At 44.5% G+C, this 26853-nt stretch overlaps 1 protein-coding gene across 2 annotated transcripts in view; it reads right to left on the bottom strand.

Annotated features, from left to right (window-relative positions):
* Positions 1-26853, bottom strand: part of prex1 (phosphatidylinositol-3,4,5-trisphosphate-dependent Rac exchange factor 1) — a 278977-nt gene that overhangs the window by 27009 nt on the left and 225115 nt on the right. For both annotated transcript variants that reach the window (XM_084333669.1, XM_084333670.1), the window contains 6 exons: positions 21823-21984; positions 20407-20617; positions 12928-13198; positions 11529-11744; positions 5150-5238; positions 3652-3734 (listed from right to left, as the gene is read on the bottom strand). In XM_084333669.1, coding sequence (XP_084189795.1) covers positions 3652-3734; positions 5150-5238; positions 11529-11744; positions 12928-13198; positions 20407-20617; positions 21823-21984 — 1032 coding nt within the window. The remainder of the gene's footprint in view (positions 1-3651; positions 3735-5149; positions 5239-11528; positions 11745-12927; positions 13199-20406; positions 20618-21822; positions 21985-26853) is intronic.

Raw genomic sequence — 26853 nt, 5'->3', positions numbered from 1 at the left:
AGACCTTAGCATGGAACTATTCTCCAACGACGGAAATTAGAGAACAGTACGGGATAAGATGGGACATGGACAAGATTAAATACTTAGGGGTGAACATCACGAGAGGGGTGGAGAAACTGTTTGAGGCGAATTATACACAGATAAATCAGAACATCAAGAGAGACCTAGAGAGATGGACAGTAATGCCCTTGGACTTCAATTCAAGAATAGAGGTCATTAAAATGAACATACTATCAAGGTTACTGTACCTATTCCAGTCACTACCGATACAAATACCACAGAATCAATTCAGGGAGTGGGACAGACTGATATCGAGGTTCATATGGGCGGGGAGAAGACCACGGGTCAGATATAAAACACTACAACTACCAAAGGAAGAGGGAGGGATGGCAGTACCCAGCCTACAAGATTATTACTATGCAGCACAACTGAGAGCAGTGACGTGCTGGTGTAACGACAGATATGAGGCAAGATGGAAAGACATTGAAAAAGAAGGGGAGGGATACAAGGTACAAGCTCTGGTGGGGGATAGGGAACTATTTAAAGAAAAAGAGGGACTATTAGATCCAATCACCAAATGCACCTTGACCATATGGAACAGAGTAGTAAAACACACACAAATTGGAGAAGCAGTCAGGGGTCCTGAGATGGGTAGCACTAGGGCTGGGCGATATGGCCTAAATATGATATCACGATATTTTCTGACCTTTCGGCGATACACGATACGCATCACGATGTTTTTCTTTTTTCCCCCCAAACAATTCATTATGAGGCTTACCAAGACAGTATTTGAGTTTGCAAGCTAACATTAAAGACAAAATAAAATACCCATGCATTTAGCATTTTTATATTATATATTAGATTTAGATTATTGGATTATTAGATTATATATTGCATATATTTAGCAATGAGATATTATATGATTTAGATACGAAATATGATGAATTGAAAATGGGGGACCCTGATGTAAACAAGACGAAAGTCTTTCTCTGGTCTGCATCCTCCAGTCCACTGTTGACTGTTGTTGTATTGAGCTGTACTGTATTGTACCTATGCTGCAATCTGTTAATAACGTTTATATTCATTCAGTCGGCAAACAGAATCAGTTTGATTGACAGTCGCGTCTGCCAATTACGTCACATCGCTTGCACCCGCCCTGCTGTTCTTAGCACCAATCGGCAAGCGCGTATTAATTTTTTACTTCCGCTATTGGAGAGCTCAATGAAAACAACAATGGCAGCGGTAGCTCGCCGCGGCCGACTTTTACCTTTTAGCTCTGCAGAATGACTAAACGACTGGAGGCATAATGATTTTACTGTAACGGATGTTATAATAAAAGCATTTCCATACATCTGTCTGATTGAAAACGTTATTAACAGACCGCAGAATGGGCACAACGGAGTCAGCACGGGCTGAGATATGAACGGCTAATGCTTGCTATATCTAGGTCGACCTCGGTCGTTGCTATGTAAATACGCTGATGTTATTGAAAGTGTAACTATATAACGTCAATGCCACAAAACGAATGCCTTTGTTATCATAAGTAGTAACTTTTGATGCAGTAGTGTGTGTGGGGCGGCGCTGTTCAAAAGTGTCAACGTGTGGACCAGATTGACGCAACACAAGCCTCTTGGGCAAAACATCACGATATCCACGATACGTTTAAAAAGTGTATCGTTAATGAACTGTACCCGATATTTATATAATATCGTCATATCGCCCAGCCCTAGGTAGCACATGACAAGAGATTCAAACCAGGGAGGTTAGACCATGGATTCAGAAGGTGGGAGAGGGGGGGGCAACAGCAATATGCAAAATGATAGAGAAGGGAGAAATGCAGACACTACAAAAATTAAAGGAGAAATTTGGACTAGAAAACAGGGACCACTTCAGATATCTACAGGTTAGAGACTACTACAACAAAGAAATAAGGGGGGCCAAAGACGAGGAACAGAATGGAATAATAAAGATGATAGTATGGGCATACGAAGGGGGGCAAGGAAGAGTAATATCAGCAATATACCGGGCTATAATGACCAGCAAGGGACACACGACCGATTATATAAGGGAGAAATGGGAGAGAGAACTAGAGATAGGAATAACAGGGAAGGAATGGGGGAACATATGTGAGGTACAACATTCAACAACAGGATCGAGAATATGGAAAGAATTTGGATGGAAAAACATAATCAGATTCTTTATAACCCCAGAGCTGAAGGGAAAATATGCACCAACACAAAAAGCATGCTGGAGGATGTGTGGGAAGGAGGGGGCAAATCACACGCACATATTCTGGGGATGTCAGAAGCTGAAGGGGTATTGGGAGGAGATAGGGGAAGCAATGATCAGAATATTAGGATACGGGCTACCACAAACAGGACTGGTGCTTTACTTAGGAGACCTGACACACGAGGGAATACAAGATAATAAAGAACATAAAGATAATGTTGATAGCGGCCAGAAAAGCAATAACGAGACTGTGGTACAAGGAAGACCCACCGACAATAGCAAAATGGGTAGGAATAGTGGAAGAAATACAGGATATGGAAAGGATAACACACATGCTGAGGTTACAGGAAGAGAAATTTGGGGAAAGATGGGGAAAGTGGGAGGATTATAAAAGGAACGAGAACGACATCACAGAGGTAGAACCAAATGCAACACAAGAGAGCGAAGGGTAAAGGAGGAAAGATGTTCAAGCAGGGTCTATGAACCCATGTCACACACCTGTACTTTAGTTAATATTTTCTAATTTGTTTTTTGGGATATTACAATTGCTGAATGCTTTTATACCTTATTATTTATGTCTGTTTAACGGTGTGATATTAAATATTCAGGGATGATGTGGTTTGTGTATGGGTGAACCAAAAGGCAAAGTGAAAGTTAAAAAAAAAAAAAAAAGGACGAAGGAGAAGGGAAGAAAGAAGCTAAAGGAGGGTCTCTGGACCCAGATCACACATACAAACCTTAGTCAGCATTTATTGTCTTTGAGTAGGAATTACCTGTTTATGCCTGTTTAAGGGAGATACACAATCAGCCTTTGTATCAAATACCTAGAAAACAACAGTAGGGGAACCAGACAACTAACCATGTGATACCCATGTAAATATTTATGTGCACTGTTTTTTCTTTTTGTTTTTATTGTGATGCTAGTCTCTTCATTTTTTATTATTTATTTTTTGTAAGTGCTGTCTGTCTAAATAACTTAATAAAAAATTTAAGTTTAAAAAAAAAAAGAACAAATTCTGATTTTATTTATGTTAATTCCACAACAAGAGATATGTAATGTTAATTACCTGAAATTATTCAATTTTTTTGGGGGGGAAACCCTGCATATATCGGTATCGGTTGATATCGGTTGATATTGGTATCGGAAATTAAGAGTTGGACAATATCGGTATATCAGTATCGGTAAAAAAGTCAATATCGAGCATCCCTAGTAATTATTATTTATTTGAAACATGTTTAGTTTATTTTTAGGGGTCCATAATCTAAAATCAAAAAACACAATTTCTTCTTCTCCTTCTCTCTCCACCAGGGGGGGCGGCGCCCGAGCGCCCTCTATGGACCAGCCGCCACTGCATTGGTGTGTGTGTATTGTACATGGATACGTTGGCGTGTGTGTGTGTGTGTGCGAGTGCACATGCATACCTGGTTGAAGAGATGCTCCAGGCAGCCGTGCAGCTTGTCCTGCTTGTCTGAGGGAATCCTCATGTCGCACGGCAACTCATCGCCTAGCGGAGACAACAACAGACAACAAAGAATTAATCAGTGCTTGAATGTAACTTTCAGTCAATTCCAAATCAAAATATTAATTTTTATTTATTTTTTTAATCTTTTCCCCCCTCCTTTTTCCCATCCCAATGTTAGTCGTTATGCCAATTCCCAATCCCCTTCCTGGTCGCTGCGCACCTAACCCCCTACGGTCGGTCTTGGAGAGTGGAGGCTATCACGTGCTTCCTCCAACACACGTGTAGCCAATCAACCGCTTCTTTTCACCTGGCAGCGCGGACTCTCACTGAGAGGGTGTAACGTGTGGAAGGATCACACTACCCCCCTTAGATCCTTTCCTCGCTGAGCAGGCGCCCCGACTGAACTGTAGGAGTCGCTGTTTACAACGACCAGGACCCACCCACCAGCTTTCCCACCCCTAACACTGCCAATTGTGTTAGTATGAACAACCAGCCAAGCTGGTAGCAATGCCGAGAGCTGGGCTCGAACCCAGCATCTATAATAATAATAATAATAATTTAGGACCTGCTCAGAGGTCATTAATCGGCATGCAAGTCAAGTCAAGTCAAGAGTTTTAATTGTCACGGCATACAGGTATACAATGAAATGCGGGTGGTCTTGCCCGCAACGATGTGCAATACAGTGGTACATATAATAGAATCAAAAGAAGAAAACAACATTGTGCAGTAACAGGTAACAGGTAACATGGAGTGACATCTCGGTATCTGTACATAGTTATTTACAATGCGATGCATGTATGCGATTCGTCTCTGCAATTAACCCATCCCGTCGTCCTTCCCCCCCAAGGGCAGCCGGGAGCAGACAGGCGCAACGTGAGCCGCGCCAGGGGACCAATCCAAGTGCTCCTGTCCGTCTTCGTCAAGGACGCCACAGCGTTAGCGATCTTGTTGTTGTGCATGTTTTTCCATTGGGTTTATCTTATCGGGGGGGGGGGGAAACCCTTGCGAGTACGGGGAGAACATGCAAACTCCACACAGAAAGGCCTGGGAGATACCCCACCTGGGTAACTGGCATCATGGAAACCTGGTCCCCAAGCGGGAATCGAACCCTGGACCTTCTTGCTGTGAGGCGATAGTGTTTAACCACTACACCACTGTGTAATCTCCTGCACTAGTGGCGAGCGCCTTGCCCACTGCGCCACTTAACCGCCTCCAAAATATTTATTTATAATTTATAAAGCATTCCTTCAATTCATTCTTAATTATTTGTAAAAATAGCCTTATACAAAAAGCTTTGTTTTATTTAATAAATTTTTTTTTTTTTTTTTTTTACAAGAAAATCCACTTTTGCACAATTGAGCACAAACCCTGGTGGAAACGTAATGCCACTTGAGGGTGGATTTAGATTTAACCCTTTAAGTTCTATTGGCGGGACAGTTCTGAATGTACTTCCTTACCTGAGCCCATCTCATCACTGCCCAAGTAGGAACTGTTGCTTCGTACACTCGTGTAGGAGAGGACCGAATCCCTGTTGCTGTTACATTCACTGAAAAACATACACGAGCACACGCACACACACACACAGGTTGAAGTTTAGTAAGCCAAAGGGTTCATTCCCTTTATGAAACCACAGAGAGGGAATGTGAAAGCCGTGTCTTGTAATTACGCCATCAAATATCCCTGCTGACAGTAACTGCTTTCCCCCCGATTTATGTGCGACTGAAGATAAATAAACGTCTCTCGCAAACAACAACAACTGACTTCATTCACCAAAAATGCATTCGGAAGACACACTGTAATATCTGTGGCTGTGTAAAATTCCCAAACGATGAACTAATAATAACTGCCAGCCGCACAAAGCAAAAGGAGAGGAGTCTGCCCTGTGTCATGAACCACTCCTGAGTTTAACAGTCACACATTCTACGAGAGTTTAATCGCCGCTCAATTATAATATAAATGGTGGAAAGCATTCCAACATGCTGATGCACAGAGCATCGTCTGCAATGCCTCATTTCAATGGGTTTTTTAGGCCACTTTCATGTTTTCAAACATGATTACTGTGCAGATGGCAGATTTATGTAGCTCAAATTACAAAATTGCCAGTTTGAAAGCAAATGTTTTGGCTTCCAAATGACAACAATGCCCCCCCCCCCCCCCCTCCCCCCCGTTCTTGGCTAGGTGACAAGATGGCCTTCTTGCTGCTGTTCTCCTGCTTGGCTAGGTTTAGTTTATTTAGGATCCCCGTTAGTTGTTACCTCAGTGACAACTACTCTTCCTGGGGTCCTCTCAAAATAACATAACACATTCAAACATAAAATCATTGTACAATCAGAATAAAACAATACTTCCATGCACATTGTACAAGCAACAACACCAAAACAAAGAATAATAATGACAGTAAAGATAGTAATTTGTCTGTCTACATGAATGAAGCTCCACAGAAGTGGAGAGGTCACAGACGCCCCAACTCTCCCCTACCACCACACACACAAATGCCCTAATTTGGATTAAAAAAAAAATCGCTGTTCTCAATTTCTTTTTGAAACTTGTCTTACTGGTAATATGTGTTAGATGTAATGGCAGTTTGTTCCCGTTTGACATAGCTCTATACATTACAGTTTTCTTTAATGAATTCGTTTTGGGTAGTGGAAGCGTGAATCTTTCCATCGCTGCATGTCTGGTATTATAAACATGCTGATCTTTTGTATGTATCATCTGTGTATATAAACATATAGGCACTCTCAAGGTACAGATATTTCTTGACGAGGTTGACGAGATAGCTCACGGGAATGGAGGGGGACGCTCAGGGGAAAGCTGGAGCAGATAAAGGTGAAGGAGAGAGGTGTTATGTGTGATATCACCTGTTGTGGTATCTCCTGTCCTCACTGGAGGAGGGGGGGGGGGGGTACTGGATCTCTAAGAGGTATCTCCTGTCCTCACTGGAGGAGGGAGGGGGTACTGGGTCTCTAAGAGGTATCTCCTGTCCTCACTGGAGGGAGGGGGTACTGGGTCTCTAAGAGGTATCTCCTGTCCTCACTGGAGGAGGGGGGGGGGTACTGGATCTCTAAGAGGTATCTCCTGTCCTCACTGGAGGAGGGAGGGGGTACTGGGTCTCTAAGAGGTATCTCCTGTCCTCACTGGAGGAGGGAGGGGGTACTGGGTCTCTAAGAGGTATCTCCTGTCCTCACTGGAGGAGGGAGGGGGTACTGGGTCTCTAAGAGGTATCTCCTGTCCTCACTGGAGGGAGGGGGTACTGGGTCTCTAAGAGGTATCTCCTGTCCTCACTGGAGGGAGGGGGTACTGGGTCTCTAAGAGGTATCTCCTGTCCTCACTGGAGGGAGGGGGTACTGGATCTCTAAGAGGTACGGTAAGCAGAGGGAAAACACGTATGCAACAATCAGCAAGTGGTTTAGCCTGCGTCCTGCTCCGTGGCTTTAGACACTGACACACAAGATCTGGCACAGATGTGCACCATGGGACACATATGCACGTCTGTATGTACACACAGCTGTGTTAATAAAACCAAACAGGTGTTTCTCCGTTTCTCATACCCCCTCCTTCGTTCCTCTCATCCCTTCTCTCTCACTCACTGTCCCTCTATCTCTCCCTTCTTCACTCTCTCCGTCTTGCTCCTGTTTTCAATCTCTCTCACTCACACACACATACTTCTCAACAGTGTCCAAATTTAGCCGCCTCCACTTCGTGCCAAGAGTAAGAGCAGCAGGGTGATTATTATTCCGCTTTTAAAACATGCGAGTGGCAGGTGTGGAGCAGATCTGGTCTAAACAACACACACAGACTTATTGCATCAACAACTTTGAATCTCTCTCTCTCTCTTCCCCTTGTTTTCACACAGCGTTCTTCAGTCGGTACTGAGGCCAAAGACCTCTTGTCAGTTCCAACTGTGTTGTGGTCTGTTGCCACCTCAGGCTTACTTGTCTCTCTCACACACACACACACACACACACACACACACACACACACACACACACACACACACACACACACACACACACACACACACACACACACACACACACACACACACACACACACACACACACACACACACACACACACACACACACACACACACACACACACAGGCTGGACGGTATGGTCTAAAATGTATATCACGGTATAATTTGAAGCATAGATGGTAACGGTATATATCACGGTATTAAAATGTCTATATAAATGCTTCTGAAGGGGTAAAACACTGATAAGGCAGCTATTACTGTACTCTTGTATTACTAGGACATATTTCACATAGTACAGAGGTATTTTATTAAGAACATTTATTGTGCAAAACTGCAATACCTTTTCTCAAGTGTCTGTGGGCAAGTAAACAGTGACAGCGTTTGTTATGTCGGTCCACCGCTGTCGTTGTTAACTTAAAATGTAAATAATCAAAAATAATTAATTAATAATTAAATTATTCTGTTACAGCTGCTGAGCTATACTATAGCTAATGTCCATCAATATCTTCCTTTTTAATGAAATAGGTTCAATAATCGAATTAGGATTGTTAGCAGAGAGAGAGAGAGGGATGGGGGAGACAGAGTGAGAGAGAGGGAGGGAGGAGGCTGCTAGAGTGGAGCTAACGTTAACTTGCTGAGGCTAGTACATCGACAGGCTGCTAGAGTGGAGCCAGCTAACGTTAGCTTTCTGAGGCTAGTACATCGACAGGCTGCTATAGTGGAGCCAGCTAACGTTAGCTTTCTGAGGCTAGTACATCGACAGGCTGCTATAGTGGAGCCAGCTAACGTTAGCTTTCTGAGGCTAGTACATCGACAGGCTGCTATAGTGGAGCCAGCTAATGTTAGCTTTCTGAGGCTAGTACATCGACAGGCTGCTATAGTGGAGCCAGCTAATGTTAGCTTTCTGAGGCTAGTACATCGACAGGCTGCTATAGTGGAGCCAGCTAACGTTAGCTTTCTGAGGCTAGTACATCGACAGGCTGCTATAGTGGAGCCAGCTAACGTTAGCTTTCTGAGGCTAGTACATCGACAGGCTGCTATAGTGGAGCCAGCTAATGTTAGCTTTCTGAGGCTAGTACATCGACAGGCTGCTATAGTGGAGCCAGCTAATGTTAGCTTTCTGAGGCTAGTACATCGACAGGCTGCTATAGTGGAGCCAGCTAATGTTAGCTTTCTGAGGCTAGTACATCGACAGGCTGCTATAGTAGAGCCAGCTAACGTTAGCTTCCTGAGGCTAGATCAACAGTTAACATTACATAAGGTTTTAGCGCGATGTGGGCATTCCAGACGATTGGACCCGTCGCAGAGTTTACATTACACATAGAAACTGCGTGACTCGCGAGAGAAGTTGTCACACAGCCTTCAAACGCAGGGCGGAAGAGCTTGTTTGCTTCTAGAATTGAAGGTCCGCTCTGCTCTGTCTATTATGAAATGACAATTGCGCGTTGACACGTCCACTGCACGAAGCCTCTGTGCTCCTAAATAACTTTTTCCAGTTTGCACATATCTATTATCTATGACTAATTATATCTATTTTTAGGGGCAAGTGCAAGTGAAATAGTCACGCTGTGGTTACATGACGTCATTGCTATTTTAGAGCTGCTCTACCGGTTACAAGGTATAGTCAAAATCCATACTGTAGCGCAAATTCATACCGTTTATACCGTATATACCGTCCACCCCTAACACACACACACACACACACACACACACACACACACACACACACACACACACACACACACACACACACACACACACACACACACACACACACACACACACACACACACACACACACACACACACACACACACACACACACACACACACACACACACACACACACACACACACACACATCTTTGAATTTCCTCAAGCCCTTTGAATTTAATATGTGGGATAATTCCTCCTGTTCATTTTGTCCCCCGCATGAAAGTGCTGCCACGCAGTAGACCGTACTGTACCGTCTTGTGTGTGTGTGTGTGTGCATCCGTGTCTGTAAACACTGCTAATGTATTTATGTGCACACTAAACATAAACAGCTTACATTTATTTGTTTGTGTGCATGTGGACTTAATTGCATTAATGTATTCAATGCACGACACAATAGCTTATATATCTGTCACAATCTGTGTATCTGTACACAATATAAAAACCATTTGCAATAAACCCTCTTCCATCTCTCAGGAGGAGAGTGTATGTATGTGTCTCTATACACTTACACATGCTTACATGTGTGTATGTGTGCATGTGTGTGTATGTGTGCATGTGTGTGTATGTGTGCGTGTGCGTGTGTGTGTGCATGCATTATAACGAGGTAGTTCTGTAATGAGTGGCGTGGCCCTGGTTATAATGACAGACTGGGCAGGCAGGCCGCTCCCTGCTAATTTAGCACTATTATACAGTATGACTTGCGCCAGCAACCAATAACTGCATCTTAGTGGGTGGTGGAGGGTGGGGCTCGATGGAACACTGCCCAGATGACACTGACACGCGCGCGCACACACACACACACACACACACACACACACACACACACACACACACACACACACACACACACACACACACACACACACACACACACACACACACACACACACACACACACACACACACACACACACACACACACACACACACACACACACACACATCTGAATGGATTCACTTGGACACAACAAGCGAGTGACATAACCAAGTTCAAACAAAAACATTTTGGATTACATTTTTAGCCCTCGATCATGGTTGAAATGGCCACATCTGGAACCAATCTCCCGACTTCGGAGGGGGTGAACGAGCAGTGTTACAGATTTATCAAGTAAAATAAGGAGCTGGATGTTGTCGTTTGTGTTTTATAGAGCGTTTATGGAGTTGAAAAAAAATGACTCGAGGTGTGAGGGAAGGGTGTACCATATCGCCACTGTTGTTTATACAGACTGTTAAATACCAGATAAATAAGAGCTAATCTCCTTTTTCCAATACAAATGATACATTTGGTGGAAAGAGGCGAATGACTTGATATAATCACGATTGAAACTTGGGGGTTTCCACCAAAATAGCTTAAGTTGGAACTGGTGAGTGCAGGGACTCAGAGAAATACAGAAGTAGGAAGCTTCTACTTGTTGCTGCTAATATAACAGCTGGTCTCTGTTGGGAAGTAAATGTACCACTGAGGCCTGCTGACAAAAAACATGCTTTTTTGTGTATAATGAATGCAAATGAACTGGACTATGTAAATGTCCAACCTCTTCCGCCTTTAGCCATGAATACACAGAACAATCATTATGTTTCCTTTGGATGACAATTGACACATCACAGCACGTAAAACGGACTTCCGACGGTTCTTCACCTGTGGGATTCATCTCCTCTTTTCTTTTTCATCCCAAGAACAATGATCGGTTAAAACCCTAATCCTACAAACTTCGGTATGGCTGAGCGATCTTATGCATATTAGAGAAGATTAAATAATCACTTAGGGGGTCTAAAGAGAGATTTCTGTCCGTCTGGGGTCCGGTCCTGCACCATGTTGGAGGACTTGTTATTTACCTGATAACCTAGTTGTTTGATGATTGTTGTAGTTTCTTATGCAGCCTTAAGCATTGACATTCACTATGTTGATGAATGCAACCTAAATAATCCTTGATTTATGTTACAAGCTTGAACGTGGAAGTGGTGTGTCTTATATATATATTTTTGTCTCTCTATGTTTGTTTGTTTTTGTGTTATGGGGGGGGGGGGGGGTATTTTTGTTGTAAAATGGGAACTGAATTGAATCTATGTGAAATATACTATAAAATAAAAACCTAATCCTGACCCATGACGCCTGTAGAACATTAATCTGACCTCTCACCTGTAGGAGTCCCTGTAGCTCATGGTGTCGTGGCCAGAGTCTTCCTGGTCCTCCTCGGTCACCTTGAAGCACACCCTCTTGATGCCTCCGTGCTCCGTCTTGTCCTGGTCGCAGCCCTCCTCGCAGGGGGCCAGGGAAGGGGGCTGGCTGGGTTCGTAGGACGGGGACCCCCCCGGCTCCTGGGGCTGCGTGGGTTCCGTGATGGATGACAGGAGGCTGCAGGAAGAATCATCTACACGTTGTCAGGACATTTCTATCCAAAGTGCTGTGAGTAGGTAGGTACATTTTTAGTACTGGTGCCCACAGTGGGAACTGAACCCCTGTTGTTACCATGATCTACACATTAAGATATAGGGGAATGGACCCGCTAACCATGTAAGTGTTAGTGTCATGCTCTACCCATTGAGCTACAGAGGGAATGGAACCCCTAACCCTGGTAGTGTTAGTGTCATGCTCTACCCATTGAGCTACAGAGGGAATGGAACCCCTAACCCTGGCAGTGTTAGTGCCATGCTCTACCCACTGAGCTACACAGGGAATGGAACCCCTAACCACGACAGTGTTAGTACCATGCTCTACCCATTGAGCTATGGTACACAGGAGCACATAAAAATTAAAGTAATTTCCTTTTTATGCTTATTCTCGTAAAAAGTACAGCATATAGTGTGGCGTGGATACAGACCCTCACAATCAAACACCTACAGTACACACCTAATCACACACACACACACACACACACACACACACACACGTGTTCCTCCCTGTTCCTGGGCCCGTAAATATTTTGAGCCTGAAGAATGTTCCTTTCACTAAGGCCTGAGCTTTAAACAAGGGAAAAGAAAGCCAGGCAGACAAAGGGAGCCTGACCTATGACCTCAGGAGGGTTGTCTGGTGGTGGTGGGGGGGGGGGGGGGTCACGTATCAGCTCCTCAACGCTTTGAGGCGGAGACATTTGAAGATCTTTAAATGTCACAGCGACGAATACAAAAATAGTCTGCTCAGATATTGAACGACACCGGAATGTCAATATGATCCCAGCGTGTTGTCATAGCTATGAATGTCTACTGAATATATATGACTAACAAATTGTGTTTTTTTTGTTGATAGTTCGAGAAACAAACCAGATACGGGGAAGGAGAGACTGCAGGGGTGACCGAATAAAATCAGGGATTCTACTCATACATATCATGAGGTGAATACATTTTCAAGACTGCTTGATTATACTCAACCAATATGTTACTCTAAATCACAGTGAGAAATTAACCACAGCTGCTAGCCAAATCCTCGTAAATCTGTGGTTACCAGCTACGTTGACACGGAACCCGGAATCTTACGTTTTGAGCTGGAGAGAGAACTACCAGGTAGGTGAAGCTTCTAAAGCCCTGCTTCTAATACTTACACGTCGATCTGGGCCACATACTGCCTCATCTCCCTCACGGCCACATCCAGCCGGCTGTAGAGGCGGTTGTAGGCGTCCTGGGTCTCCATGTCTTCCTGTTTGAGCAGGAAGCTCAGGCCGCCCTCCCCGTGGGGGCCCCGCCCCTCGTTTCCGTCCCCGATTCCCTCTGCCTCTCCGTCCAGCTCCTCTCCCTCCAGGCCCGTGCAGCTCCAGGATGGAGCTCCCATGCTGGTCACACAGTGCTGGGTGTGAGACATGGGGTTCAGGTTGGCTGTGAGGAGGATATGGACGGTGGGGGGGTTGGGAGAGAAGGAGAAAAGAGGTCATCAGGTGAAAAACTGTGTATAATAGAGAATGCAACAATGATCTTATTTCAAGGGAAACTTCAGCAATTTCCAACCTTAATCCTATTGTTCTGTCGTGAGGAGGACATGTTAAACCTTTATTTACATTAGGGACGTTCTTCTTTTTCTAGCACCGCCCGCTACACATTCAGGCCATGTCCAGACGAAAACTATTTAGATATTTTTCGTTTAGTTTTCATTTAAAAAAAGGTTTCCGTAAAAAAGAAATTGTCTCGAGAAATAAGTGCGTGCCACAAATTTACAAAATAATTGTCTTTCCTGTTTTAGACGTCGCTCTTTTATTTTGAAACCCCCCGACCGGAAGTGTTATCGTTGTTTGTTGCTACTTGTGTTGTCCGGTTCTGTGCTTTTGAGTTAACGTAACGCTAGTTTCCAAAGGAGAGAGAGACCACGGCTCACATGCGCAAAATGCAACTACAGCCTACAGGCAATCGATGATGAGGAGGATTTTATTCGGCAGGAGAGAGAGAACGTGTCAAAGCCGTATATAATATGGTGCACGCAGCTTAAACTACTGTTGTATTAAATTAATTGATTGATGTTTAACTTGTCCCTGTGTCCAGTCCTTTCGACTAGCAAACGTTGTCTGTATTTAACGTTACCTCAGGATACCACTGTCTTATTGTAGCAAAAGTTGTCTGTATTTAACGTTACCTCAGGATACCAGTCTATTATTGTATTTAGTTGGTTAGCTATTTAGCTAATGTTGATAGCATTGAATAGCATCAACGCTAGCTGGCTGGCTACAGCTCAACACCAGCCATGGGAATACTATTTACTAAATTATGGAGGCTTTTTAATCGTCAAGGTAAGAGAGGATTTGTCATGATCAACTGAAGGCGTATGCTATGGAACAGTCTATGTGCTTGGCTACTTAGCTTATTTGGGTTTTCAGAAAAAGGCCTGCTATGTGTATATGTATCATGTTTCTTTTTTGTTGGCTGTGTTTGTATGCAGATTAACTCATTCGGGGCCATCCACGTAATATTACGTGTTTGCCCGACAACCGTTGGGTGCCAGCCACGTAATATTACGTTTTTGGTTCGTTTTTCTCGATATTAATATCATATTCACTGTCACAGAGCTGTATTTTGGCTGGAAAAGGCATATTGGGACTCCGAAAGTGCAGTACCGGCCAGATCCTGGTAGTGGCGCTGTCTCGAGAATGCAGTAACCCCTGTTGCAGACTAGGAGTGCCCCCCGGACCCCGGTTCTAAACGGGAACCGGTACTATATTAGAAAAGACCGGAGTATTGATAAGCTCCGACGTTATCGGTACTGCTATCGATACTTATTATTATTATTATTATTATGAGTTTTTTTTTAGGAATTTAAACGTTGCGAACGATGTCTCCTCTCTCTGTCTCTGCACGAGAAGCGAGCCGCAGCGAGCCATTATTACTCACTCAACTTTTTTTGCCATTGCTATGTGTACTATACATTGGTTTCTTGTTCGAATGCATTTATTTCTATAGACCAGTGGTGCCCAACCAGTCGGCCGCGATCGACCGGTAGATCAATGACATGCAATATAATTGATGCGAGCAATGTTAGCTGCTAACTAGTAATACATAGGCTAAGCTAACTAGCCGCTAACCCTGGAAAACGCTCAAAGCGGACTCCACGACACCAGTTCCATTCGTGAGAAAAGGCGGTGGGTTATATTGACAAGGCTTGACAAAAGAGGTTCAAATATAATTTCATATTTATTGGTTATTTGTTTCTTTATATCAGCATCCAGCTTCCACCACCGTGTGTTAAAACTCTTCCTGTGTTGACGTTAGAGCGTGACATCATCGCTACGGCAAGCTTACACGCTCAAAACGCAAACCGTAAACAGAACCCGGAGCGCACCAAGACACACAGCCTCTACTAATAACATGGAGTATTGAACCTTTTTTAACAGCTGGGTATTGGGTGGGACATTCTGATTTAAGAACGTTTTTTTTTTTTTTTTATGTTGATCTTTTTTTCCCTCCATTTTCCTCAGATTTTCTCCCATCCCAATGTTAGTCGTATGCCAATTCCCAGTCCCTTCCTGGTCGCTGCGCACTTACCCCCCACAGTCAGATCATCTGGGAGAGTGGAGGCTACCACGTGCTTCCTCCGACACACGTCCAGCCAATCACCGCTTCTTTTCACCTGGCAGCGCGGATTCTCATCGAGAGGGCGTAGCGTGTGGGAGGATCACACTATCCCGCTCAAGTCCTATCCGCGCTTAGCAGGCGCCCCGACCGAACTGTAGGAGTCGCTGTTTACAACGACCCGGACCCACCCCGCCAGCTTCTCCCACCCTCTAATACAGCCAATTGTATTAGTGCAGACGGCCAGCCAAGCTGGTGACAACCCCGGAGCTGTGAGCTGGATTCGAACAGGCGAATCCAGCTCACAGCTCCGGGGTTGGTGATGAACGCAATCTCCGCTCGGCCACCTAACCGCCGATTTAAGAACTTTCTAAATAAAATAGAAAGTCCCAAAATAGTTAATTTATCTGACTGCTTGTATTAATTGATAAAAAAGTAGCCATGTGCAGTAATATAGTTATATAAAAGAATAATAAAGCAATTTCAATTCTGTTCTTAATAATTTTTTTTCTTCTTTTTGCTAAATCAAAAAGAACCGATAAGAGTATTGATAAAGTACCGAACCGTTAAGCAGTATCGATAAGAGTAGTAGTATCGATAAAATCCTAACGATACCCATCCCTACTGGTGTCACACTGTTTACGTTACGGGCGGACTTTTCTGTTAGTCTGAAGCGAGGACTTCACTTGATCGCATGGAATACTTCTTGGGATGCCGAATTCATTATGCAGTAAAGGATTATGGCATGGGCCAATGGACATATGATCTACCAGATGGCGATCAAATAATTGGAAAATTCTTTTTGGAATCCAACCGGCCAAAGGTAAGAGCAATTTGACGTCAATTTCAGCTTGATCGTGCAAGGATTTAATAGCCATCCCCCAGATCAGCCTATGTTGTGGTAATAACGAATGCCGTTATTGGCAATCAATTCATCAGAAACTACTTCCCCCGCCCCCGCTTTCATGGATTCATGATGGGACATAATACCGATCATATGCATTTGGATTTTTAACTCTAGTGTATGGACGAAACACCAATGGATTTAACGTTATTAGCTTAGCGCCTTATAAATAGCCTTGCAGGAATTATCCCAGATCATTCCGATATAACACTCATATTCACCACGGTATAAAACGGGAACATATTGATGAAAAGAATATTTCTTTTATGCATCTTGAATGGAAGGTTCTTACCGTCAATTGACAACGATATTGGATACATAGCTATAATATAAAATATAGATTTAGCTCTACGAACAACGTGACGCACAGTGAAAAGTTGTAATGGAAAGCTGGCCTAACTACAGCAGGGCCCAGTCTAATAGCTGGCAATGATTGAGTTACGGGAGATGTCAATCTGTTGTCGACGGTGGTAGTACAGGGGCAGTACATTTAGCTGTAAAAGCCAGATCAAGCTCAATAGCTTCTGTAACACGAACGCAACTACTCTGTACGATGCCATTGTTGTTGTGATGCTGGCTGAGTTAGCACATACGGGTTAAGGGAGAGGTGGGCTATCGCGTCATCGGTTCAGGAAAATGCGCGTATAGCTTGCATAAGGTGGGGTTCAGGTTCACCCCAAGCTTATATCCTTGGTCATGGCACATGTGTTGCCTTGCAAACTAGAGGGTACAGATGACAGCAGGGAGGAAGGACGACCGCCACCCCTATTCAAGAAGCTGGCACCTGCATCATGATCTGAGACAGAACTAAAACACACTGCATCATCCTCTGAAACAGAACTAAAACACACTGCATCATCATCTGGAACAGAACTAAACACACTGCATCATCCTCTGAAACAGAACTAAAACACACTGCATCATCACCTTTGAAATAGAACTAAAACACTGCATCATCCTCTGAAACAGAACTAAAACACACTGCATCATCCTCTGAAACAGAACTAAAACACACTGCATCATCCTCTGAAACAGAACTAAAACACACTGCATCATCCTCTGAAACAGAACTAAAACACTGCATCATCCTCTGAAACAGAACTAAAACACACTGCATCATCCTCTGAAACAGAACTAAAACACACTGCATCATCCTCTGAAACAGAACTAAAACACACTGCATCATCCTCTGAAACAGAACTAAAACACACTGCATCATCCTCTGAAACAGAACTAAAACACACTGCATCATCCTCTGAAACAGAACTAAAACACACTGCATCATCCTTTGAAACAGAACTAAAACACACTGCATCATCCTCTGAAACAGAACTAAAAAATACTGCATCATCCTCTGAAACAGAACTAAAACACACTGCATCATCCTCTGAAACAGAACTAAAACACACTGCATCATCATCTGGAACAGAACTAAAACACACTGCATCATCCTCTGAAACAGAACTAAAACACACTGCATCATCCTCTGAAACAGAACTAAAACACACTGCATCATCCTCTGAAACAGAACTAAAACACACTGCATCATCCTCTGAAACAGAACTAAAACACTGCATCATCCTCTGAAACAGAACTAAAACACACTGCATCATCCCCTCTGAAACAGAACTAAAACACACTGCATCATCCTCTGAAACAGAACTAAAACACACTGCATCATCCTCTGAAACAGAACTAAAACACACTGCATCATCCTCTGAAACAGAACTAAAACACTGCATCATCCCCTCTGAAACAGAACTAAAACACACTGCATCATCCTCTGAAACAGAACTAAAACATACTGCATCATCCCCTTTGAAACAGAACTAAAACACACTGCATCATCCCCTCTGAAACAGAACTAAAACACACTGCATCATCCCCTTTGAAACAGAACTAAAAGACACTGCATCATCCCCTTTGAAACAGAACTAAAACACACTGCATCATCCCCTTTGAAACAGAACTAAAACACACTGCATCATCCCCTCTGAAACAGAACTAAAACACACTGCTTACATCATGTTTCCAGTCTAGTTTCAGGGGTCAGTGTCACACACATGGGAGCTGCCCAGTACCCCAGCCACGGAGCAGATCCACATGAGCCGTTGGGGGTGACGTGCCTTGCTCAAGGGCACATCATCAGAAGGTGTTAAGGAATGGGGGGGGGGGGGGGGGGGGGGGCAGAAAGACAAGCACATTGAAAGGAAATAAAAGAAAAAGAGACTGTCTAAGTGTGGAATGAATAGAACAGTAGACGTCTCCTCCAGACACACATACATACACCAGATGTTTCGTCATCAAGTAACCTTCTATTCTCGTCTATGCTGAATTTAGATTAGATAAGAGAGCACCTCATAAAGGGCACTTATGCAACTATAATTTTCAGGGTGATAAAGATAGGCTGATTAAGTTATCAGGACGAGCCCAGTGGTGCATAACAGCTAATCGCTCACATTAAGGAGAGAAGCCCCTACATTGTTATGTACATTCCACCCGGGCCTGCGTCACAAACCCGCGGCACATTGTGCTCACGCCGCAAGAGAGGCAATTTTGCATCACCTCAGGAAATATCCCCCGTAATTCCACACATCTGTCCGCCAGTGCAATGAAGCTGTCACTTTGGGAGTGATAAAACTTGAGGCATTTCACCAGGGAAGCCTTGGTCTCCTGGTTGAGGGCTATAGCAAGCCGGTGGAGCGCGTGTCGGAGAGGAGCAACCGCTAAACGTCTCGTCTGTACAACTGTTGAGCAGATGTCCCGCTGTGCCAGGAGGACAGACGGGGAGGAGCTGCAGGAGCGATCCTAGCTAACGATGCTAGCCGTCTGTCGTCTACTCTAGACCAGCTGGAACATTGCCTTTCTAGGTTTCCGGAGAGCGCGCAGAGTTATTTGGTCAGGTGACAGACGTGAAGATACTCTTCCTTAAAACTCAAACCTGTGTCACGAGTCACGACAACTTAGGGCCAGATTGACGTAAGCCACTGTTCTGCCAAGTAGTTATTTCTGTGTAAGTGGAAAAGGGTATGTTTTTGTTATTTTAAGGTTTGTGCGAAAAAGGTTTGACCCCTATTAAAATTATTACTAAGCTGAGCTCACTTTCGATTCTCTCTCACTCTTTCTTTCTCAGTTATTCCCACATGAATCACCCACTTACTGCCCATCCTCTCTTCTTTCACATTATCATAGAGAGTGAACTCCACACTAAGCCTTGTAGGGCCATGGTTGATGACGGCATTCCTTAGCCTTTTCAATACCATGGGAGTTGCCTGGGGGCTAATGGGGTCTCGATGGCTGACCGCTAGAAGGAAGAACATTTCACCACCAACCTAATTTACTATGGGAATCCTCGCTGAGAAACCGTGGCTAATGTGGGAGGCTGGGGTCCACATTCCCCATTCTGTATTGTGGGATTTAATTGGTCGGAGAGGGTAATTAGCCGAAACGATTGAAACGCTGATGTTAAGTGGTATCATTGTAAAAGGGAGGGTTTCTCCCTGTGAAAGAGAAAGCCTAATTAACTTGGTGGTGTAAGCGAGAGAAATATTAGATGCTGTGCTTGGTCTCTGGGTCAGAGGGGTGTGTATGTGTGTGTATTATACTCATAAAATTACTATTCGAGTCACTGGGAACTATTTGAATACAAATCCCCCCCCCCCCCCCACCCCCACCCACATCAACATGTGTTTTTGTTTTTACTAAATAGCAAACATGACATAATCAATCAACAAAGCTAGCTGGCTGCTGTCATTGCTAACAGCTAGATATTTGCGAGTCGCAGCAGGCTAACGTTATTTCGAGGGACAAACAGATTCATTCCAAAAGTTACATTGTTGAATTAAATGTCTGAGCTTCCACGTTAACATAATGGTTTTGTTTACTTAATAGCGAATAATTGTATACTATTCGAATTTTCGAAAGTCGATGTCCATCCCTACCGTCTATGTATACTGCTAATGCATTCATATATTCAACCCACACAACAACCCCCTGTCAACGTCATGACTGCTTCCAAATCTAAACTGTGTACGCATCTTTTGACTAGTCCGCCACGTTGAGAACCACTGGTCTATACTATGCACATATGGCTGCCTGGCTCCCATCTCTCCCCCCACCCTTCTACCTTGGTCGGGGTCCAGCCCGAAGAAGGAGTTCTTGCGTCCGAAGCGGATGCTGAAGGTGCGGCCGGCGGTGGTGGTGCTCTTCGGGTAAGACACCTGCATTAGGTTGATGTGGCAGTTGGTCGGCACAAAGTCCATGCAGCCCAGCAGGTGAGGACGCATGGCAGCCTGCTTGAAGGCGGGCCACGCCTTGTTCCTCAGCTCCATGGCAAACTGGGAGGACAGAGAGAGGACAATGAAGGAGAATGGAACAAGAGTTTCCTCTACATGTTAAACTGCTAGGCAGTCCATCTAAGTGTTTTTTGTTTTGTTTTGTTTGACCACCAACATTTTAATTGTGTATTCACCTCAGCCATCTGAGTGGGCATCAAACAGCCTCATATTAGCGCCAACAGGTTTTTGTGGGCTCTTAAGATGCAATCATCGTCATCTCATGTGTCAAATCCATCACATTGGTGATATATATGGTAAATATAAATATATGTATATGGTATATAGTACAGCATTATTGTATAACATGTCTAGTGTTGCGTGGGCGCAACACTCTGTTTAGAGGGTTAAACAGCTGACCAGTATGACTTACTACCATAGTGTCTTTATACCTGTATCACTTTACATAATAATACTATAACACTGTAGATACATCTGATTAGCACTATTACTCAGTAGTACTCATTTATATATTTTATATCCAGTTTAATCACCTGTACATTGTATATTTCTATTGCACTTTACTGTTACATGTGCACTCTGGTTAGATGCCAAACCACTTTTCCTTATACTGTACTTGTGATGTATAAGGATAATACATTATAATCTAATCTAATACTACTAACTAAGCCTCTCTAAAAGGACAGGGAAATCAAATACAAATACTGTATATGGCCAATTAGTTCAGATAAAAAATAATAATATTTAATTATGTTTTTGGTAGATTTTTATTTGTTTGTACTACCGGGCAGTCCGGTAGAGAGAGAGAGAGGAGGAACGGGAGACAGAGCGGGGGGAAGACATTCGGCAAAGGACGCCGGGTCCGGGAATCGAACCCGGGTCGGCCGCTTCGCGATGCAGCGCGTTACATGGGTGCCCTAGTTCAGATTTTTTTATTAAGAAATGTCACACCCTCCACTAGAATTGACATGACACCACCAAAACATGAATGGATGCAGAATTACAACTGCCCCCCTCCCCCACAAATATATGGCCAATTAGTTCAGATTGAATTTTCCTTCCAATTGTCATTATATATCCAATTAAGAAATGTCACAACCTCCACACTACCAAAACATGAATGGATGCAGAACCACCACACACGCACACGCACACACACATACACACACACGGTTATGAAACAACCTTAGTGCAACACAAGAACATATACTTTGGACTGATCCAGGAACAATATGGCCTCTTATTACCTGCTGGTAGCTCCCGATCCTCAGCTTGATGCTTTCCAGCTTGGTGTCACAGATCTGTCTGAACTCAAACTGAGGCATGGTGATGACGCGGTCGCTCTGGGCGATCAGCTGGCTGTAGTTGTGCACGAAGAGGCTGTCGTCGCTGGCGAGGGCCTCCAGGATCTGAGGAGACACAGGAGCAGCAGGTAAACATGGACCGAAATGCTCTGCAAAATGGACATATAGCTCAGGAGCAGGCACGTTGGAACTTTAAATCGGTAGGGGGTGCGGCCTTTGAGCCGCCGCGGATGATAAATAAAATAAAATAAATGTCCAAATCTTTTTTTTTGCAGTCAGGCCACTGAACTTAGAAGCAGGCCAGGCCAGTGTTTCTAGTTGCACCAGCACAATAGTTAGATAACCTAGGTGGGGAACAACCAGGAGATCACTGCAACTCACACAAGTTGGAGAACTATCTCTCTCTCACTCTCTCTCTCTCTCTCTCTTGCTCTCACACACACACAAAGGGAGCTGCATGTGATTGGTGGAGGCGGGACCCTTACAAAAAACTGCTAATCATTGACACATGCTAGCCTGTAATAATCCCCCCCAGAAAATCTACTTTGCATTTGATATATTGCAAATATATGCCATCACACACACTGGCATTTAAATGGTTAGAATTATAAAATGAATATGTGGTGTTATGATCAGGGCTGAAGTTGAATAAAATATTGTATTTATCAATTACAAAAAAACTGAAAATCCATAAAAATCTGTGTTGTTGCTAATCATACATATGCTAGCCTGTTTTTTAACAATAATTTGTGATGCCATCACAAACACTGGCATTTAAAGGGTACAAATAAAAAAATTCCTGCACCAGAATGCAGGAAATGAAGTCTATGTAACAAAAAAATTCCTGGTGGGGGACCCCCAGACCCCCTGCTGGCCTGACTGGGGCTATATTTTGCACTATATTTCCTGGCCTGAATGATTTCCCCAGTCCGGCCCTGGTTAAAAGCCTCCAATGCTTATTAGTGTGTGTGCGTTTGAACGTTTGCATGTTTCAACCGTACATTTCCATTTATTAAAAAAATAAAATAAAAAAAAGATTATTATTATTATTATATATTTTTTACCTCCTATAATAGTGGGGGTCGCGGCTCTCTGACACAGTTTTTTTTGGGTCGCGGCCTGAAAAGTTTGGGAACCCCTGGTCTAGCCTGTACCCCCCAGACATGTTGCTGGCCCCGTCAAAACAGTATCCTATCAGCCTCTCCATGGGCAGGTCGAGGCGTAAAAGTCTTTTATAAACAAAAACAGCGTCTCGGCTGTTGTGTCTGGGCCGGGCATTGTAAAAACCCCAAAAGAAGTTCTGAGCTTCCAAGTTGTCATCGGCGAACTGTATATTACACGAGAATTGTTCTTTTCCAGTGAGTGACATCAGTGGTTCCGTCAGCGCTCAAGCCAAAGAATGGGCTTTTGCCTCTAATTTGTTGCTGAATATCATAGGCAAACAGCTGTAAGATTTCGTTTTGGATGTTGTTGGACATCGAGTTGTCTCTCTTTTGGAGCCAATTCTTCAACTCGGGATCAGACTCGGTGCGCACTCTTTCCATCATGAGCTGCCATAACACCCCATCCCTATTTGCATCACCCCTCAGTGGAAGCCCCTGGCGCCCGAGGGGGGGTATAGGGGAACAGACTCAGTTAACTCTTCAATACCTGATGCTGAGGCTGAACCTGTCGTCTCTGTCTCTCTCTGACGTTTATCAGATTTAGTAGGACTGTCACTGGGACCGGCGGGACGTTTAGAAAATAAATCTGATATTTTTCTTTTCTGCGAGTGAGACATGCTGTGCAAAGTCTGACTACTAGCTAAAATCGACTGACTGCGCAAGCACTGTATCACAGTAGCTCAGTGGTTCGTGGCGCGTGGGAAGGGCGGGAGACGGGAGGTGAATACAATTAGTTGTTTCACCTGTCATTCAATCAGTCTGTGACAGTCTGTCATCACTCGAAAATCTACTCTGCTGCAATCTTGTCGGTTTTACACGTATGATTGTGTACGTACAGTAGTGTAATGAATGAATGAAAACTTTATTTAACAGATTGGAGAATGGCTACAATACAGTACGGCTCAATACACACAATATTAAAATAGTGAAGTGCTTTGAGCAGGATAAACTTATAATATACAGTGTTACAGTTATACAGTTACAGTATATAATATACAAATATATAAATACTGTCCAAAAAAAAACATTAAAAAAAAAGATATTTTTTTATTTATCGTACTTTTCGGACTATAAGCCGCAGCTTTTCCCCCCCATTTTTCGACCATGCGGCTTATATAACGGTGCGGCTAATCTATGGATTTTTACAGCTAACTGGGCTCGCTGCCTCAGCTCTGTGACCGTCAGATCAGACTCGTAAATCTGCTGCAGCAGTGCACGCCTTGCCCCTCCTCCTCCGCCTCACAGTCGAGCCCTCCTCCCCCTCACAGTCGAGTGCATAGCCAGCAACCAGCCAGACGTTAGCTCCCAGGACGATTAGCCACGTTAGTTTGCCAGCAACCAGCCAGGCAGAGACGTTAGCTCCCGGGACGAGTAGCCACGTTAGTTAGCCAGCAACCTGCCAGGTATCGACGTTAGCTCCCGGGACGATTAGCCACGTTAGGTAGCCAGCAACCAGCCAGGCAGAGATGTTAGCTCCCGGGACGAGTAGCCACGTTAGTTAGCCAGCAACCAGCCAGGCAGAGATGTTAGCTCCCGGGACGAGTAGCCACGTTAGTTAGCCAGCAACCAGCCAGGCAGAGACGTTAACTCCCGGGACGAATAGCCACGGTAGTTAGCCAGCAACCAGCCAGGCAGAGACGTTAGCTCCCGGGACGAGTAGCCACGTTAGTTAGCCAGCAACCTGCCAGGTACCGACGTTAGCTCCCGGGACGATTAGCCACGTTAGGTAGCCATCAACCAGCCAGGCAGAGACGTTAGCTCCCGGGACGAGTAGCCATGTTAGTTAGCCAGCAACCAGCCAGGCAGCGCCATTTGCTCCCGGGACGAATAGCCACGGTAGTTAGCCAGCAACCAGCCAGGCAGAGACGTTAGCTCCCGGGACGAGTAGCCACGTTAGTTAGCCAGCAACCAGCCAGGCAGAGACGTTAGCTCCCGGGACGAATAGCCACGGTAGTTAGCCAGCAACCAGCCAGGCAGAGACGTTAGCTCCCGGGACGATTAGCCACGTTAGTTAGCCAGCAACCAGCCAGGCAGAGACGTTAGCTCCCGGGACGATTAGCCATGTTAGTTAGCCAGCAACCAGCCAGGCAGAGACGTTCGCTCCCGGGACGAATAGCCACGGTAGTTAGCCAGAAACCAGCCAGGCAGAGACGTTCGCTCCCGGGACGAATAGCCACGGTAGTTAGCCAGCAACCAGCCAGGCAGAGACGTTAGCTCCCGGGACGATTAGCCACGTTAGTTAGCCAGCAACCAGCCAGGCAGAGACGTTAGCTCCCGGGACGATTAGCCACGTTAGTTAGCCAGCAACCAGCCAGGCAGAGATGTTAGCTCTCAGAATGATTAGCCACGTTAGTTAGCCAGCAACCAGCCAGGCAGAGATGTTAGCTCCCGGGACGATTAGCCACGTTAGTTAGCCAGCAACCAGCCAGGCAGAGACGTTAGCTCCCGGGACGATTAGCCACGTTAGTTAGCCAGCAACCAGCCAGGCAGAGACGTTAGCTCTCAGAACGATTAGCCACGTTAGTTAGCCAGCAACCAGCCAGGCAGAGATGTTAGCTCCCGGGACGATTAGCCACGTTAGTTAGCCAGCAACCAGCCAGGCAGAGACGTTAGCTCCCGGGACGATTAGCCATGTTAGTTAGCCAGCAACCAGCCAGGCAGAGACGTTAGCTCTCAGAACGATTAGCCACGTTAGTTAGCCAGCAACCAGCCAGGCAGAGACGTTAGCTCCCGGGACGATTAGCCACGTTAGTTAGCCAGCAACCAGCCAGGCAGAGACGTTAGCTCCCGGGACGATTAGCCACGTTAGTTAACCAGCAACCAGCCAGGTACCGATGTTAGCTCCCGGGACGATTGCTACCTACAGTAGTGTTGGCTCTATCGTTCCATGAGCTAACGTTAGTAGCTACCTAGTGTTGGCTAAGTAGCTATCGTTAGTAGCTAGCTACCGTTACTGTTTAAACAAATTTTAATACATGGGAGCTTCCTCAAACAGCCATCTCTTTCCCGACAATCCCCTCTGTGCACGAACCCTTACATTATGGTAATTAAACATTAAAACACCTGCGGCTTATAGTCCAGTGCGGCTTATATATGTACACATCATTCAATTTAGCTGCTGCGGCTTATATTCAGGTGCGGCTTATAGTGCGAAAAGTACGGTATTTTTTGCAATAACTGAGGGGGGGGGGGTGCTACCGCACACCCCCTTCCAACGTGCCTGCTCAGGAGTGAAACGTAAACGGATATTAAATCCACAGCACACACTCAAGTCAGTATTTAGTTGTAGTGCTGATCCAAACTGAAATTGTGGCCAAGTGGTTTGCTTGCCAATCCTAACATCTGGAACTACAATTCTCATACCTTAGCTGTGAGCAAGAAATTAGCAGTGATTGAGGAAAACATGTTGTTGCCTGCTCTTAAAGATGCATCAACTAATGGATATTTTCAAACAAAGACGACATAGACTCAACCACACACACTGTTTGTTCGAGGAAAGCAGGATCTGTGATTGGAGGATCAAGAAAAGAGGGCAGAGGTCGAGGTGGAATAAGCAGATGATTTTGTGGTTAAGTCGACATGGTCCTCATTACTGGACGACATCAAATGAGGATCGAGTACTGGACTCCACCACTAGATTACATGCTTATTCGACAAGTGTGTGTGCGTGGCTATATGTGGAGTCTATACGGTCCTCATTTCATATCATTAAAATGTTAACGAATGCATCATTTAAATACAGTATAATAAATAAATATAATAAAATGTCAGGAAAATTACATTTGAGGTTGACAACATGTGTTTTTCTGTG

Source organism: Notolepis coatsorum (assembly GCF_963971535.1).
Source record: "Notolepis coatsorum genome assembly, chromosome: 17".
Taxonomy (NCBI): domain Eukaryota; kingdom Metazoa; phylum Chordata; class Actinopteri; order Aulopiformes; family Paralepididae; genus Notolepis; species Notolepis coatsorum.
The sequence above is the reverse complement of the archived record's forward strand: the minus strand, read 5'-3'. Positions and strand labels throughout refer to the sequence as shown.